Source organism: Manduca sexta, chromosome 26 (assembly GCF_014839805.1).
Source record: "Manduca sexta isolate Smith_Timp_Sample1 chromosome 26, JHU_Msex_v1.0, whole genome shotgun sequence".
Classification (NCBI taxonomy): domain Eukaryota; kingdom Metazoa; phylum Arthropoda; class Insecta; order Lepidoptera; family Sphingidae; genus Manduca; species Manduca sexta.
Genome location: NC_051140.1, coordinates 5,629,932 through 5,648,471, shown reverse-complemented (window position 1 = coordinate 5,648,471; position 18,540 = coordinate 5,629,932). Strand labels below are relative to the sequence as shown.

The window sequence follows — 18,540 nt, the reverse complement described above, 5'->3', positions numbered from 1 at the left end:
TACTTTTGCGTCGAATCGTCGTATCAAATCATTGTTAAGTTTAAATGCTCAATTATAAAACATTTTCCATTCCTATTCTTAAAGTTATGAATCAAAACACTGCAAAACTAGGTCTCTAGCCTTCTTTATGAAAATATGTTTTATAACCATTATTTAATCTCAACAATAATGGCGACTATCTAAAATCTTCAGCCTTCTACTATAATACTGTTTATTTTACTCTTAAATTACTAGATGAGATGTTACAGGTAACTAAAAGTGCGGATTATTCATACCTGCCCAAAGTTGCCTTGTCCTAATAAAGTCTGTAGCCTCAATTTATTTCTAGGAAACTCCCATTTTTGATCAGGCATGGTTGGTGTGGGCAGCGGAGGGCGCGCCACTGGTGTGATAGGTGATTCTTTCTTTATCTCCCCATCATCAAAGTAGCCTTCATACTCCGTATCTATATCTTTGGTCTTCTTATTTAACACATTTCTTAAAACAAACACTATAATCGCAGCAACTGGCAAAAATCCCAAACCAGCCAGTACATACGATGCTGTGTAGGTTTTCTCAGCCTCTATTACAACTTCCTCGTTTTGTGATGATGTCGATTCGCCTTCTTTAGGGTTGGTTATTTCTTTTGTTTCTAAAACTGATGTATTAGTTGATACAACAAGCGATTTCGAGCTCGATTCTGACGAAGTTCTAGAAGTGACTATGAATGGCTTGAAAGTTGTCGTTTCTACACTTTGCGGTGCAGTGAAAATATTCATTGCTGATGTCGTGTCTGGTCTTAATGTAGCCTTCTCACTTGACGTCGTAGGCAAGGGCGTAGTCGTGGTGGTTGTCGTTGGCCTTCGTCTTCTCAAAATATTTTTAGGTCGTATAGGAATGATAGGTGTTGAATTTTCGTATTCGTTCTGTCGAAATACTGTGGCTATTCTATCCGTAGTTGGAGATACAGATTCGATATTAGTGACAGATGATAAAGCTCCTGAAAGGGCTGATTCACTTGAATGCGATAACGGCCCCTCCGTCGTAGTAGTTCGTATTCTTATTCTATGCCTGTGAGGTCGAGCCGTCGATGGAGTTTCTGCAGTTGTTTCGGTTTCATTCAATGAAATTATATTTGGTGTTGTAACAATTTTTGCTTCATCATTAGCAACTGTTGTATTGTCGCTATCTTTCACACCCAAATCAGTTTTGTTTTGTCCTTTCATCGAAGAAGTTATAGATATTGACGTGACAACAGCTGTATAAACAGTTGTAGCAACTTTTTCTGTTGTTGCATTAGTGGTTACCGTAGGAAGAATTTCTGTACTTGGTGCTATTGTGACTCTAGGTGGTCGTCGCTTTATATTGAAGTAATTACGCGTGAAATTTCTTGGCGTAGTCGTGTTGGTTCTAGGGATAGCATCCTTTGTAGCGTTGTTGAAATTATATTTCAATTCCTTAGAAGTCATGGTAGAATTTGACCGATTGCTTTCTTTGCTTCGATCGACAGAATTTGTCGTAACATTTTGTATGATAGGCTCTGTTACATTTAATGGTGTAATACTTAGTACTTTTATAGTGGATGGAGTAGTAGAAGAAAATTTCCTATAAGCATTAACTAAACCAACATGTCTAGCTGGCGCAGGACCTTTAACGGTGTTTCTTATTTTATTCTTTTCTATTATATTCTTAACAACTGAAACGTCCATGTCTTCGTTGATTTCTTCTTCGTCGGCAGTCGGATTTTTGTACTTTTCTGTTGCAGAATACCTCGAGTTGAATTTTCTTTTATCTGATGGCGGAGCAATGAAGTTCACGGACTTTGTCGAAGCTGATAAAGATGGTGAATTCGTCAAATTATCATTTATACCCGGTCCCCCAAGTTTCTGACCAAAATATATGAAAGGTGCCATTTCCTCAACAGGCAGCTCAGTTTCTAAAGGTCTAAAGTGATTATATATCTCATCAGACATAAATAAAGTTTGGTTTTTTTCTTTATCAGTTTCCACTTTCTGTAACTTAGTAGTTTTTGGGTCTGTGCTATTAGCGATCGTGTTTGTTTCTGTTTTATCGTCCTTATTTACATCATTTGGTTTTTCAGATGTATTTTCTTTGGATAAGCTATCAATATCTGTTGTATTCTCTACGTATAAAGTTGTGTTCTCTTTTATTTCGTTGCTAATTATAGTTTTATTTAAATTAGGATTTTGAGTAACATTTTCTGTGTCAGAGTAATTAAGTAAGTACAATCCATGATTAGACTCGTCTACCTGGAACTCTTCTTCTGGATCAAGTTCATCCTTGTCAGTGCCTTCTAATTTATCTGGTGGGACGTATATTATGCTACTCTGAGTAACTTGTTCAGGCATAGTTACTGCTTTATTTAGACTAATGGGATCTCTTCTTCGGAACCCTGACCTATTTCTGTTGTCTTGGAATACTCTGGGAACAAACAAATGCCTCACTTCATGTGGCTTGACATCTTGTCGTATTTCTTTCGTACCGTCTGTGGTGAGTAGTTTAAGCGTGGGCGACGGCCCCAAGCTGGTGTTATCAAACGTAAGCCTCTTCACTATAGAGCTGTTTGAATCCCTTATTTCTAAATGGGCGTATGTTGTATTCGTTCTGAAATTAAATTAATATCGTGTTAACTAAAATAATACTTTTATATGCAGCTGCTGGTTTTAAAATTGGGTCAATTTTATTAAGCGTAAAAGCAAATTCTTGCAAGTTGTGTAATGAATGCAGTATAAATATAATTCAAAAACCGCATTCCACGTATTCGTCACCACCAACTTGGGCATTTACCAAGAATAACCTGCATAGTAAAATGATAAATGACATATTACCTAAATGTTTAACCACACGTTTAGCACTAAAACTACTGATAACATGATAGGCAAGATCATACATTGAGTTTACGTCACATGAAATTTAACTCGTGGTTTTATCCACATGAGGATACTGATGACTATTCTCAAATAATGTCCACCGTTCCAGACGCATCAAACGTATTTACCCATTACCAACATTAAAAGTATTACGAAGAGTGTGGTATAACTAAGACAGTAGTAACTTAGCGTCATTTAAAGGCATCTTAACAATAATCTCATCACTATCCGAAGTAATTGGACTACTCAGATCAAATCATAAATAAAACTAATTAGACTAAACTATATGTTTTAATAACCCTCAGTCAACTCCTGAGATTCTAAATAAGAGGTTACTCACTTATTGTGTTTATGTGCTAATGTAGTTAAGGTGTTGAAGTGCGTCGCCAGCCTCCCGTGGAGGAGCTTCCTCCGCCTCTCTGCAAGGAGTGACAGCAGCTGCGAGTCCCTCGTCGCGTTCGCAGTACTTTGTGTTGTTGTTCGCCTGCCACCACCTGGAATTAATGGAGCGTTTTGTTAAAAGGCAGTCTCATTCATAGATTATACGTGGAATGTGGTTGTTTCAAATAAAATACATTTTATTTGTTTAATTCAAGATATATTATAAATAATAAGATCAGCCCTGTGTATACTGTCCCACTTCACTTCACGGATCTCCTCTACTACTGAGAGGGATTAGGCGGTATCCACCACGCTGGTCTAGTGCGGATTGATAGACTTCACACACCTCAAAATTCCTATAGAGAACTTCTCAGGTATTTAGGTTTTCTCACATTTTTTTCCTTTACGGTTAAAGCAGGCGATAATTAAAAAGACACACACTAAGACAGACACACATAATCACAAGAAAACCAGAGGTGTGTGCCATTGGGTTTGAACCTGCGGACATTCATCTCGGCAGTCTACAGCCAAACAGGCTATCGCCACTTGAATTCGTTTTAATTCATGATACATAAACTCTATTCAATAAAGACAATAAATCAACTTTAGGAGCTGTTAAAAATTTCATATAAGTTAGAAAAATAAATGAAATATAGTGAAATGCGACGAAGCTAGAGACCATTGAAAATAGACCACTATTGCACCTTTCAATGGTAAAAGACTAAATAATATGAATTCTATGGTTATGACAGTAAATTTGTTGATTTGTAATAACATAAGATGATAATAGAACACCTGTAACCGAGTGTCTATTACAAACAAAATTGTATGCTAATTTAAATAACACCCGACAATTTGACTATTCAACTCAACCATAATGGGCATGTTTGCCCAACAGAGTCCTTCACAAACCGTGAGCTTCCTCAGCTGACAATCAGTGACAATTATCGCGTACGACGGATTGGCGGCCGGCGCAATAAAAACAATTACATGTAATCAAGTAGCGATTCGGGCGTCCAACAACCTTCGCCTACAAACATTGCTCAGCTAATTTAGGAACAGTATGACAACATCGCTGGCATTTTCGTGCATTTATTTCATTTTTATTTAATTGCTTTACTTTAATTAGTTGAGGAGCAATGAACTTTAGAAGACAATCCCTTCTAACATACGCTCACCGCGTTTATGATCGTTGCGACACAACGAGACTACGCCCTTTCGCTCATCCTGTCACTTGTAAGGTGGCTATTCAAACGGACGAAAAGGACACCACGATGAATCAACTGTCTGATTACTACTGGAAAGATATTGCGTTAAATTTGTTGAAAGATTCTTTTACTTAACTTCTTTAATGTATAATTAATCTTTCATTGCTGACAACAAAAATGTATTTCAATTTGGAGCTGTGTTGTACCTTAAACTTATGAGTAAGCATAGATGCCAAAAGAATTTCAATACCATTTGAAGCATTAGTGTATTATTACATTGTCATACTGTTTAACCTCACTCTATAGTGGGGTCGGTAAAACAATAGGTGCAGTGAACGAAACCGCTTGGCGTTCCATAGGCAACCTTGACACGTTGCGGAGAAAGCATCGTTTGTGATGACATTTCAATTACATTTAACAATTAAGTCATTAGAGCTTGCTCAAGCGTGGTTTTGTTTACTTTAGTGAACCAATGTATGAATTTAATTGGATGGAAAAATGGCGAGTATTTTAACGGTTTCGGCGTAAATCTCCATCAATATTTTTGCATGTTATGTAAATATAAAGAAAAATAAACTGACACTAGTTTTTAAACTCTGTTCGATTACATTCATGGTCCATCATAGTACATCATATATCAAAGCAGAGTATGTTTTGGTTTCTGGAAAACTGAATCATTTATAACCACAGATAATTTCCGTTTTTCGTTTGTTAAATGTCGTAATATATAAAACCCGACACATTTTGGTTTTGTACTGTTTTTAGCCGATTTGAGATATACAGTCTTACTTATAAGAATTCCGCAAAACTATGCTTAGTTAAAACACAAATTTACTCGATCAGCTGTAAATCAAAACCCGCCATCTTGCCTCTTAATAAGGTTTAAACTAGGAAACCGGTGATGTTTTTGACAGCTATTTAAGCAATTCTTAAGCACCTCTTAACGCTAAAACAAGTTTATAAGTAAGACTGATAATATTTAGATGTCGGTTCAAATAAATGCAGAAACTACTGCATAGATTTGGATGATAAAGATCCATGCCGACCAAGCCGTGAGCATAACTTAGTGTGATTCCAAGAGTTTCTCTTGCGTGCTCGATGTCATTCAGTTTCACTACGCGCCGCTGTTTTTGTCACCGATGAATGATGAACGATAAATAATCTTCGTACAAAAACATCAGTTGACGATTGCAGTTGCGATAATCGGCTTGGCAGTCATTTTGCTTCAAATTGAAATATTTGTCATATTTTAATAACTTGGAAAAATATACGCAAAGAACTGAAAATTTATAAATCGCACATATTATTCAGTTTCTATTATTTGTGAGGTGACGTACTCAATGAGTCGTGTTATAAATATTATTTTGCAACGGCCTATTGAGCTATCTGAACATCGCACTCAAAATCAATATGGCATCTACAGTACTACCTACGCGCGAAAATATCTGTCTGTATTTTTATCAGCAAGACACTTTAATTAAAAACAGGATTTCTAACATGAATCTAGAAGTCAATTTGGAATGGTCATCAAATCTTCCAAATTAGTCTAAATGTCGCCGGCCAAAATTACCAAAAAGTAGCTAAACGATATCTGGGGTCAACAAAAATGATGTTATATAACGTTTCTACTAAAAGTGAAGCCGTTCCAAATCCGTAAATGGACATTTAATACGAAATAACGGAGGACTGGTTTGAGAATCGCGATACTGAGATACGGTTCGATGGATCGTAGGCATGACGCGTGGTCCGAACGTAAGAGAATAGAAAAACTTAATAAAATATCGCACAAAAAGCTGATACTGATGTTATTATAATGAATGGTAACAAACTGAACTCGATTTAGCTTGTTTGTTAAATTGTTGTTTGTATTAAATATTATGTCATTTTTGTTATTGCCTTAAAATTTTACATAATATATTTCAATAATAAAAAATGATAGGGATTTCATCCAAGATATGATCAATAGGAGGCATTTTAAAAATAAAAACAATGTTTTTGATGATAAATAGGTTAGATTAAAAAGGAATGCTTTAAAATATCTCTCAAAATATTTATTCAAATACGGCGACAGGAACAAACAACTAATGAACAATCTAAAATAAATTATACTTTTACTTTTTTGACGTTTCCATATTTAAAAAAGTAAAAAAAAAATCACATTTGCGTTTCTAACAAAGCTATTGTTCAAGTAAAATGTTTATGAATTTATTTTAAAACAGGCTTTATAACTACGGTAAACTAAACTACGGTATGTTTTATATCTACAAAGACGCATAGCAACTCGCACGCGATTCAGTAACATTAACGTAACCATGTTTTGCGAGTGCAAAATTCTTATTAAATTGGTTGAATAATGTTGCATAAACGGAGCCGGCTCCCACGGTATTTTCCGAATCTGAGATTTTTTACAATTTCAATTCTCAGCTGTAGACGTTGGTGCGTGTTTTAAACTTTAGCGTTTTAGAATATTCTTTAAATTTATATTGTAATCCTTTAAATAGAGATACAATAGCTTTTCTATTTTATTAATAATTTATTTATTTATTTATTATTATATACTTAATAAAGTATAATCTTTATATCATCCATTATAACGGCTTCTAAGTCTATTATGTCCTTGAATTACGTAGAATATAAAAAGTCCTCTGAAATACATTTATTCTAATATTATTGCTTATACAACACCAGGATATAATTTATATTTAATATTTTTGTGATTGCAAGCTTTATTACATTTATTACCTATATAACTTATTGCTTAATAAAAAATATTCTCTATGCCTCTAATGGTACAAATTATAATTAATTCATATAATAATAATAATAATATCAGCCCTGTATTATATACTTGCCCACTGCTGAGCACGGGCCTCCTCTACTACTGAGAGGGATTAGGCCTTAGTCCACCACGCTGGCCTAGTGCGGATTGGTAGACTTCACACACCCTCGAAATTCCTATAGAGAACTTCTCAGGTATGCAGGTTTCCTCACGATGTTTTCCTTCACCGTTAAAGCAAGCGATAATTCACAAAGAATACACACATAATTTATTAGAAAATCAGAGGTGTGTGCCCTTGGGATTTGAACCTGCGGACATTCGTCTCGGCAGTCCGTTCCACAACCAACTAGGCTATCGCCGCATTCATACTCATTCCTTAGTCTTAAATACCAAAAAAATTATGTCTTGTAACTTGCGCCAGCGCATAACGGTTCGCTCCGTTCACCGCGCGGCGCGCACTATCGTAGGCACTCGCGACTAACCGTACAAATGACTTTACGTAATGCATATAACGGGACCCTTGTTTACTTCTCGCCAGTGCATTATGGGTACATACTAGTACAGTAATTCCTGGGCTAGGAATGTCAACTTGTGAATAAGAAGAATACAATATAGGAGATATATTTCAATTTCTATCAAAAATCATATAAAACTAAAACCATCAGTGTCAATAGAAGGAAAAGTTACTTTAATTTTGAATTCATTAAAAATAAGTCTTCATTTTAGTGTGTAAAATATTTATTATACACTAAAATGAGGCGAGCAAGCTACTTGCCTGATAATTGCCGTTGCACTTATAGTTTTGTTATTATTTATATACTGCTTATTTTTGCTTAATTCAGAACTGTCATTTACAAAGAACTGAAAGATATACTTTTTGAGTCTATTGCCCGAATCCTTAGTCTTAATATCGCTATTATTTTGAAGCTGTTCATCACCTTAAAACTATTATAAATCGCAAGCCTCCAATCTCCATTAATCAAACGCGAACTTATTCAACCTAATTACAATTTAATATTCTAAACAAACCACTAGCATACAAAATGATTCCAACAAAACAATCACGAATGCCCACTAATTGATTCTACACGTATTATTTAACAGCTGAATGCTTATTGATTATCTGACAGATTTTAACGAGGTCAAGGTAACTTGCAACGCCTTCAAAATTTATTGTTAGTTAGAGATGACTCGAGATGACCCCTGCGCAGGGAATAAGAATAATTGAGATGCTAACATTTGCGAATTTGACAGCCGAGTTGAAGTGTTCTATGTATCGTGGGATCAGATGTTTTCGTTTGGTAGTCATTAATTGTTTAAGTAGTCAGAAATGAGGAGATCCGACTATGAATAATTTACTTATCGTACGTTATGGAGAGTAAACAAAAATCTATGAGATTAAATTTATTTATGACAAAAATCCAAATCACTGCACCAACTTCCGCATTTATAATGATACCTTCTTAACCGAATATAACTCAAAGAGTCCAACCTCAACGGAGATCAGCCAAGTATACAGGAGATAATATAGTGCACAAGTGTGTGCGCAATACACAGGTGCACTCTCTGCTCGTTCACTCTCGTAGTCCAGGGAGGCGACAATCCGATATGATCAGAGAAATAACGCAGAACCCACGGCTTTGCGATGCATGCATGCTATCCGAGGCACGGGGTTATCACTCCGCCAACTTTATAACTCCGAACTGCGACTGAGTAATTTTTAAGATGGAAAAACCCAGACACAATCATTTTTGACCCGATCCGAGAATCAAACCCTGGACCTCAGCGCGGTAGTCGTAGTCTGCCATCGAGGCAGTCAATAATATAAGTAAACTAAGAATTAGAAACATGTCAGTATACATTGTTCTTCTTGCTCTATGGTATATATAAAGCGAGACATTAAAAATTCCAGAAACAGTTACAATTAACAAGGCATGAGGTAGGACACTGAACAACCCCATAATGGCACAAAAAGAAACTGGATATGCAATTACTGATCCAGAATTGTGATTCATGGAAGCTATGGGTATCTGTGACTGGTTTTTTATCGTGTTATATTTATGATCCAAACTGTTATGGAATTGTCTGATATATATTTAAGTATAGAGAGCTGTATAGACTACCAGTACTGTCCCACAGCTGGGCACGGGCCTACTACTGAGAGGAATAAAGCCTTGGTCTACCACGGTTTCGGGTAACTTAGAGGAAGAGCGCTCTCATAACATGCAATACCATCTTGCAACCCATCTTGACTAGATACAAGGGTACCTAAGCTCCTGCATAAATCCTTCACTATATGTATTTCTATCCAAAACCTTCAAATTCAATTGTTTGCTACAATTTTGAAACATTAGGAATTTGTGTGCTACTAAAATATGATTGAAGAAAAACATCTGAAATTTAATAGGCATGTATTTGATTTAAAAATGTATTTTGTTACATATTGTGAGAATATATTTTACTGGTGATAGGTCTCTCATATGTGAGAGTCCGGCTGAGTAAGTATCACCGCAATGTCTATTTCTGCCGCCAAGCAACAGTGTGCAGTCTCTGTTGTGTTCCGGTTTGAAGGACATTGTAGCCAGTGTAACTAGTGGACATGAGTCTTAACATCTCATGTCTCAGAATGAAGAGCGCAGTGGAATACAAAACAATACTTTGTAATTCAAGGTGTCGGATGATGTTTCTACTGTTTATGGGCAGTCGTATCGCTTACCATCAGGCGAACGGCAAGCTCGTCTCGTCATTCAAAGCAATAAAAAACACTTGATAAATTCTCGTTCTTTTCAAGGGAGAGAACACATTGTATGATGTATGTGACTGAATGGCCACCGTAGACTTGATTGAAAACTTTCGGCCACGTAACACATTTTTTTTAATATTGCAAAAAAAAATTTGCTTAATCCTTTACGGAACGCCAGTCTCGTGGTTTTATTCATTTGCTACAATATATATAAATGGACAGCTTTAAGAATACATAGCTTTCTACTATATGCACGTGCAGAGCACAATATAATTTGATGAGATTTGAGAACCTTATAAAAAATATATATTTTAGGATTGTATACCATAGTTTACTAACAATAACGTTACTTTTAGACTCTACAATGAAAATCAGATGGCTTCCACAACACGACTTAAATGGTCGACCTTTAATAGACTAACCTATAAGGTAACATTTCGCTTGCGTTCTAAATGTAGAAAGTTCCCAATTACAAGTGTAGAAGCGATTCTCCCAAGTCTGTTACGCAAAGAGAGAGGCTTAAAGGTATACTGGACGCAGCGAAAGGACCCGAAGGCTGGGAATATTTCGAAACTAGACGATCGAAACTATATCTTTGCTCTTTGGCACATCTGTTTTATGGCAAAATACTGTTACTATCCTGACCTACGGGTTAGGTAATGATATAGCTTCGAAGGCAAAGATAAAGCATGTAAGTAATTTCATTATAATCCATTTTGTAATAAGGGCTTCGCAATCAATAGAATATAATTGCTTCACCATTACAATGCATTTTATTAAAAAAATATATAAAAGAAGTTTTCAATTCTCTATAAAAATACCTTTAATGGTACATTTGTAGGTAACTTATAAATAGTACTGGCAGTTTATAAAATATCAAAGATATAACGTTTAATTTATTTTTATCATAATACATAAATATTATTTTATAGACTTAACAATAAAATAATAGAACTAACAAAGTAACCAAACAACACGTTCCAACAAAAAAATAAACCAAAAAAACTACAAGCAAAGCGAACTGTTCATTTTTCACACCTCAATTGAGACGTAACTGTCTAAAAAAATATACACTTATAAATAAATGTAAGTACGGTCAACGCCGAAATAATGTATCACTTAATGATCTATATTAATTATTATACAAAAATTTATACATTGCGTATTTCTCCACACTTTTTTCCGAAAGCAGATAAGCTAATAACCCACTTGATAGTAAGTGGTTGTCGTCGCCTGTTGCCATCGGGAATGCTACCGTGAAATTACCTTATTGGAAAAAGGACGTGTCATAGAGCAAAAGAAAAAAGAGAAAGGGAGTGGCAAGAAATTCACTCCAGAGTGCGCTTGCGCAATGTAAGAATGATTTTAGCGTAGCACTGCGAGCAAGCCTTTCCAAGAGGAATGAATGAACTTTCCTCCAAGAACCGTTGGACGGCCTAACGCTGGGTCTTAAGAACGGTGAACCTAACATAACCGTCCGCTTTTCTCGATATACTGAACGGTATCTATAATCCTGTTTAAAAGAAAAGAAGGTAACGGCATATACATTAAAATTTGAAGCTGACTGTACCAAACAGGTTAAGATCTCACTCGGTTTGGCGCCGCTCTCGTTTACTGGGTCACTCACTGATGCTTCAGAATTGGAACGAAGAATTTAGAGCCTTTCGCTTGACCGCTTTAATGTACATCCGTCAGCCCAATACGGCTAATTGGCACTACGTACCAGTAGCTGAACAAGTCACGTGGACCATCGCTCATTTCGAACCTAAGTTGGAAATATACATATGTACCTAAATATAATTAATTTGATATATGAATTAGCCACGTGGTTGACGATTGCAGACGCCAACAAAATACCTAAAAGTGATGATATTTTTAATAGCCTCTGCATACTAATAATTTGACTATTTTCCTTCTACCGCATCATGAAAAAAAACACATTTTAATGTTATATGTATTTACAATATTATACAGCTTCACTAGGCTACTAAACCATTATTGTGTATTGATTTGATATGTAAAAAATCTTATCGCAGCTTATACTTTGCTTAAATATAGGCTACTAGTTTTGTGCTACCTCGCGTGGTCCACGTCCTGGCGCCTATTTTGCGGGAACTGAAAGTTCTTCAGATAAGTATTCTTCAGATAAGATTCTTGGTCTTGTTTATACCGCCCCCTAGATCACCGACATCCCTAAGCCGGGGCATAAAAGGCCTACTGACAAATCCAACAGTACCTATCGAGCACAGGCTATAGTCAATAGAAATACTTTCACACTAAGTATTTTCTACCAAAAGAAATGTTTAGCGGCGTAAAGGTAGATACCGCTGCAGAGGAACAGATGGTTACATTCCTCTATGGAAGGGAAAGATTTGCAGTCAGGCAGATGTTGCGCCTGACCGGCCGCAGCTCCTCCATTACTTCAGGCCAACGTGTGGAACGGTCGATGGCGGTGAGTATACTAAATTGTACCGCCACAAATGTATTAATAATTATGATGTTTTGAGCAGTAATCCATAATACTATTACGCTGAATTAATATTGTTACAATGGATAAAAGTAAACAAAGATGGATACATCAAAACATTTTACCTATATTTTATCCTTATTTATCTATATTTAAAGCTGTTTTTGGGTCAGTGGGTTAAGCCATTGTTTTCCTACAAGAGATGGCGAAGTTCCAAACAACTCTTTTATAAACGGATACACTGTCACCAAGTATATGGTATGATTTAATTCCTAAATGACCTCAATTAGTGGTAGCATTTTCCTTATGATAATTGCCCTTTTAAACCCTTCTATTTTTATATATATTTTATAGAAATAAATTTGAGTATGAAAACAGTAGAAGTCTTATGTTTGATGTCCATATCAAACCATCGTATATTTATGGTAATCTGAAAAATATACAAGATTTTACATTAGAAAATTATTTTGATCCTCTAGGGTTGTTCATTTCTTATAATAAAATAAGCAATATCAGCCCTGTATATACTGTCCCATGGCTGGGCACGGGCCTACTACTGAGAAGGATTAGGCTTTTATCCACCACGGTGGCCTAGTGCGGATTAGTAGACTTCACACACACACCCTAAAAATTCCTATAGAGAATTTCTCAGGTAATGAAGTTTCCTCACGATATTATCCTTCACCGTTAAATCAAGCAATAATTCACAAGGAATACACACGTAATTTTAAAAAAGTCAGAGGTGTGTACCCTTGGAATCTGAACCTGCGGACATTCGTCTCGACAATCCATTCCACACCCAACTAGGTTATCGCTACTCGTCATTCATAATCTCAACTAATTAAGAAATACGCGTGTCGAACGCCAAAAAAATAATGATCGAAATATCACAACATAAATTTGCATTAAATTCACACCGACTTGTACAGAAACAAAGTTCCCATAGCCGACATACGTACTTCACGCAATACATTTGACTTACCGTGGTTTTATAAAAACAAGCAATAGAGCGCATTTACGCAAACCATTGTTAGGTATGTATAAAGCATAATTATGTTGAGTAAAATATGTCGAAATATATTTGTGAAATTTTACATATGAAATTGAATATGACACTATAGCTGATAATTAAATACCAAGACGACTTATAAACTAAGTAACCGATTTAGAAAATTATTCCTTTATTCCTATAGAATTTTCTTCAAAATCGATTCAGTAATTTGGATTTTAAATCGAAACAACTAGAATAAATACACAACGAAATTGCTCATTTTGCTTCCCTCTGACTTTTCTAGTCGTAGTTTTGTTGTGTGTTACTGTAGGTAGTATTTTACTGAAGCCACATATTTTTTACGCTTCTTTCGAACAAAGCTGAGGCAGTTTTCTAATTGCATTTCGTACAATCAGTGAGATTTCCTGAGTCTTCATTTCTCTTACCTAATGAATATTCCCTCGTAGGTTAAATTACAAAACAGTAAGACATTACATATTGACTATGCATTATCTGGACTGCCTTGGTGGCGTACTTGTATTACAGTACGACTGCAGTGCTAATCTCACGGGTTCGATCCCCGAGTTAAGTGATAGTGGATTTTTCTTCTCAGTATGAGTCCGAAGTCTGGAATCTGTGTTCGAAATGGCGATAGGCTCACCCTCTATCACATCATGGGATGAAAAATGAGTGTAGGTCTAGATAAGCTTCTGCTTACCCTTTCCTGCCTGCTTTGACGAATAGTTTATATATGTTGAAACTCAGTGTCTTCTTTGTGTTCACATTTGCCACAAGTTAAAGTGTCTAAGTTAACATTGGCATGCAATTTTATCATCAATGTCCTTATAAATTATTGTAATTGCAACCACGTTCAATAATTGCTCACGTAATGCCACGTAATGAAAATAACTATTAATAACAATCACTAATCATTTTTTGTCTATGAAGTTAATAAATTTATTTCAAAATAAGAACCTATTTTGTATGAAATACATAAGAAAAAAGTGTTCAGAAAAAATTTAAGTACTTAAGTAACATACATCTTTTTAAATCTCCATCACTCACCTCCAATTTGTAATTAAACCAATTTAAACATGTATATTTAATATATATGTGTGTTTAAATAAACGTGCCATTTAACTTTATTGCCAAAACATTTTTTACGGCTTTAAAAACATTTTATACATTAAACTGACAATAAGAGTGATGGGAAAGAGTCGCATGTCGAGCCTAGTGGTGCGTAAATAGGATGTGAGTAATTCGCGTTATGTAGCCGGCATACAATCACAGCGCTGCACCGCACTGTTAATAGCGAGTGCCGTTAGAGATGGTACGATCGCGTGCACTGCAAATATTAGAAATATCGATAAATACAGATTCACATAGGACGTGATATATAATCTATCTACTGTATATTAATGAAAAGAAATCGTCGTACTTTTTAAGCACCTTCTGCGCACGGAGAAGTGTGAAAAAATAACATTTATGTATAATATGTGTTCCAAATATTTTAAACTTGACAGTCTAATAATTATTTTTAAATATAAAAGCTATAATATTTCAGGATAAACTATAATGAAGTGGACACGTATGGGTAAACATTTTCTTATGTGTTATGAATTAGTTTTTTTCTTCATTATCCATATTAAAGGAAAATATAAATCCCAAAATACTTTACACATAAACAAAATCAAGTTCACATTACACAACATACGGCATACATGTGAGTTTAACATATTAAATATATGAGAAGATAGAAACTTATGTTTTTTTTTTTTATTTTAGTTTAAACAGTTTAATTGAAATAACATCGTGGCGGTAACAGAATTTCAAATATATATCATCATAGAATATATAAACATTTTGTAAATATGAATTAAACACAAATATGTTAAGAACATTAATTACTTCACCACATGTGTATTTTATTATTTGCAATGTATTTGCTATTTCCCCATGGCCTACTTTTGCGTGCAAATAAAGGAGAAACAATATTTTGCATGCTTTTAAAACGAATTATGTGTTCAAAGTCAATAAACTTTGTTAAGTTTAAATAATAAAACCAGCTGCGCACGAGAATTGGAACACTTTTATTAATTACTATAATTGTTTGATAATGAAATATAGTGTGGACTTACTGAAAACGTTACAACTACGTTAAATTGACATTATTCCACGCAACATTCAAAATAATTGCAACATATCTTATGTTGCTGTCTCAAAGCTGATCTTTGTATAAGGTAGTATAAATTAAGTTAAACTGAAATTGGTGAACACGGACATTTAACAGTTTTCACCGTTCCCAATCTTTGTAATTATGAAAAGTTATTGAATACTAAAAAAGTAAAAGTCAGCTCGGGCTGACAGATAAGGAAAAAAATCTGTATATTTAAAAAAGTACAACAACAAGGCGTCTCCATTTTCAACAGTAAAGACAGTCTCACGATACTCGACACAAATCATCGATTATTCACCAATATCGATAAATATATTCGCATCTCTAAGCACACCTGCAACCTTTACTCTAGTGCGGCGAGCAGTGACCGGCAATGGGGTCGCTTGCAGCATTGCCACACTGCTCTGTGAATGTGCATGTGTGCACTATAATCAATCTCTATGCGCTTCCTTCTAATTCACACTTTTTTTGTGGACATGTCTTATGTTTTTTTTTTGACAAGTTACGGCTTATACAAACACACCGGACTTTTGGGGGAGCGGTTTAGGCGCTCGCAACCCTTGAAAATTAAGTGGCCATACTGAGAGCAACCTAGTATCGGGTTACGAACCTCGGCTCAAAATTAGACAACCCCTTTAGGGATGATAATTCACACAATTTATTTTTTATATCAACCTGCACGAATTTGACTATTATTTTTTTTAATTCTTCTAAATTATTATTCTCTAAATTGATTACTCAAAATCCCCGATCTCTTAACAAAGATTCATTTTTAAAAATATTATTTATTTTTTTGGTTTTAAAGGTGTTAAAGACAGAGGCATCCAGATCATAAATCGTATTATAGAAAATGATTTGGTAATTAATTTATTATTATTTTATTGATTTTTATCATGACTATATTCTGCTTCACTGTTTAATCAGTAATTCGTCAGATTTTACTATCAGCGGAAAGAATGATAAATATTGCGTAGATCTGTGTAAATAATCTACATAAATACTGAGTAGATCGGTATCAGTAATCTATCATAATGCTGCTTTCATCATTCAGAAACTATGGTATTTTCCCTATTAAGTTGCACAATATATTTGAGTCATTTAAATGTTCTTCTAATTTTCCTTACCGACATCCATATTCTGTCCGTGTATCAAACGCCTATTTATGTCAATATGATGTAATATTAAATACCTACCTACCTAACAAGTATATACTATAATAAGTATTATGATGGTATGATTATGCTATTTATTTGTCCGTTCGTAAAATAATTGGCGACTTTTACTTTTAATTCGTACAAGGTCTCCATTATGTTGGTATCATTATCCTGTTATTTAAGACATATCAGAATAATAGTCCATTTGATAATATTTGAGAACACATACCAATTGTTCGGGTGTTGTGCCATTTATGTTGCAGAGATATTTAACTGTTGCGATAATAAATTGAGTATTCGTAATCAAACCGGCAAATGTTTGCTTGAATTTAGGCCGTATTTTTTTTTATATGTTCAAGGCATTTTGGCCCTATTGCACCTGATGGTAAGTAGAGTAGGGTCCAATAGAACATCGACTGGTGAGATGATTATCCCTCGACAGTCGACACAATTATGCCGGCCTGTGGAAACTGGATATACACAGTCTGATATCGGCAAGCGACACGCTTACGTGGGTCACTATGCTATAAAATTCTGGATTTACCCGAATTCAAAACAGCTTATAACCTTTTCCTCCATCCATCATGTCAAATGTCAACTTATATATCCCACAAACGGAGCCTACAAGGAAAATTTACACACGTCTCTATTGTGATATAGACTCCCAAGTTCTCCGAAGTGATTCCCTGTAGATCGGGATGCGTTATTTGTATGCCAAGCCCGTTGGTCCGTCTGCCTTTGTTTGATGCATTGAGATTTGGTCTAGTTACGGTATTCATTTGTTTAGGTACTATTTATGTTATTTATATTGCGTACTAGCTGACCCGACAGACGTTGTCTCGTCTTAACTATGAATTTGCAGCGCGCATTCTGTCAATCGCTGACAGTTATTTCAAACAATTGACAGTTATATAAAATTAATATTTTCATTAAGTTTTCTTAAATTTTCTAATTTGCCGCGCAATTTTTTGAATTTTTTCTCTCATAGGAACCTTCTCCTGACAATAACAAGCACAACAAAAAAATAATTAAATCGGTCCAGCCGTTCACGCGTGATGGCGTGACCAAGGGAAATAGGGATTCATCTTACATATATATATATAGGTATATAGATGTTTGGATACAATGTTTACTCGTATGAGAATATAGTAATATTTCGTATTTGGGTGTTTGAATCTTAAAAACCTTACGTATTGTAAGGCTAGTGCCTACTTACCGATGAATGCGTCATGGCGGCTAAATGGTTATTTTAGATAGGTTTAAAGGCATAAACTCATCTTAAAACGGAAGAAGTATTTGTCAAATATCAAGAAAAAATAAAATTTGGATTCCTACCATACCCATAAAGCCAATACTTTTTGCAGTTCAGTGACGATAGTAAATTCAAACAACAGAATTATTTAAGTTTATACTTTTAAAGAATACACTCGCCATAAACAGAATTGGAAATGTCACACATAATGACAAAATCCATTTAGTTTTCAATAATATAATTGGTCCCGTTATTTTACATAGATTATTACCAAACTATAAACATAAGTCCTACTTATATACTTATACCTATACCTATACCTATACCTATCATACCAAAACATCCTACTAGCACAAACATTGACATACTAAATAGTTGAAACAACTATACTAAAAAACCGAAGGCTTTGCCAACTATAGAGCCACCCACAACATTAATTAATGTTTGCGCGTCTCTTTGTACATCCTACATCATTTATCAAACGCTTAATAAATTTTATATTGTATTAAAACATGATCT

The 18,540-nt window shown here is 34.9% G+C and overlaps 1 protein-coding gene across 1 annotated transcript in view; it reads right to left on the bottom strand.

The window, feature by feature from the left end:
- Positions 1-18,540, bottom strand: part of LOC115449611 — a 135,540-nt gene that overhangs the window by 6,882 nt on the left and 110,118 nt on the right. The window contains exons 2-3 of the mRNA XM_037443203.1: positions 3,211-3,364; positions 276-2,604 (exon numbers count right to left, since the gene is read on the bottom strand). Of these exons, the coding sequence (XP_037299100.1) occupies positions 276-2,604; positions 3,211-3,364 (2,483 nt within the window). The remainder of the gene's footprint in view (positions 1-275; positions 2,605-3,210; positions 3,365-18,540) is intronic.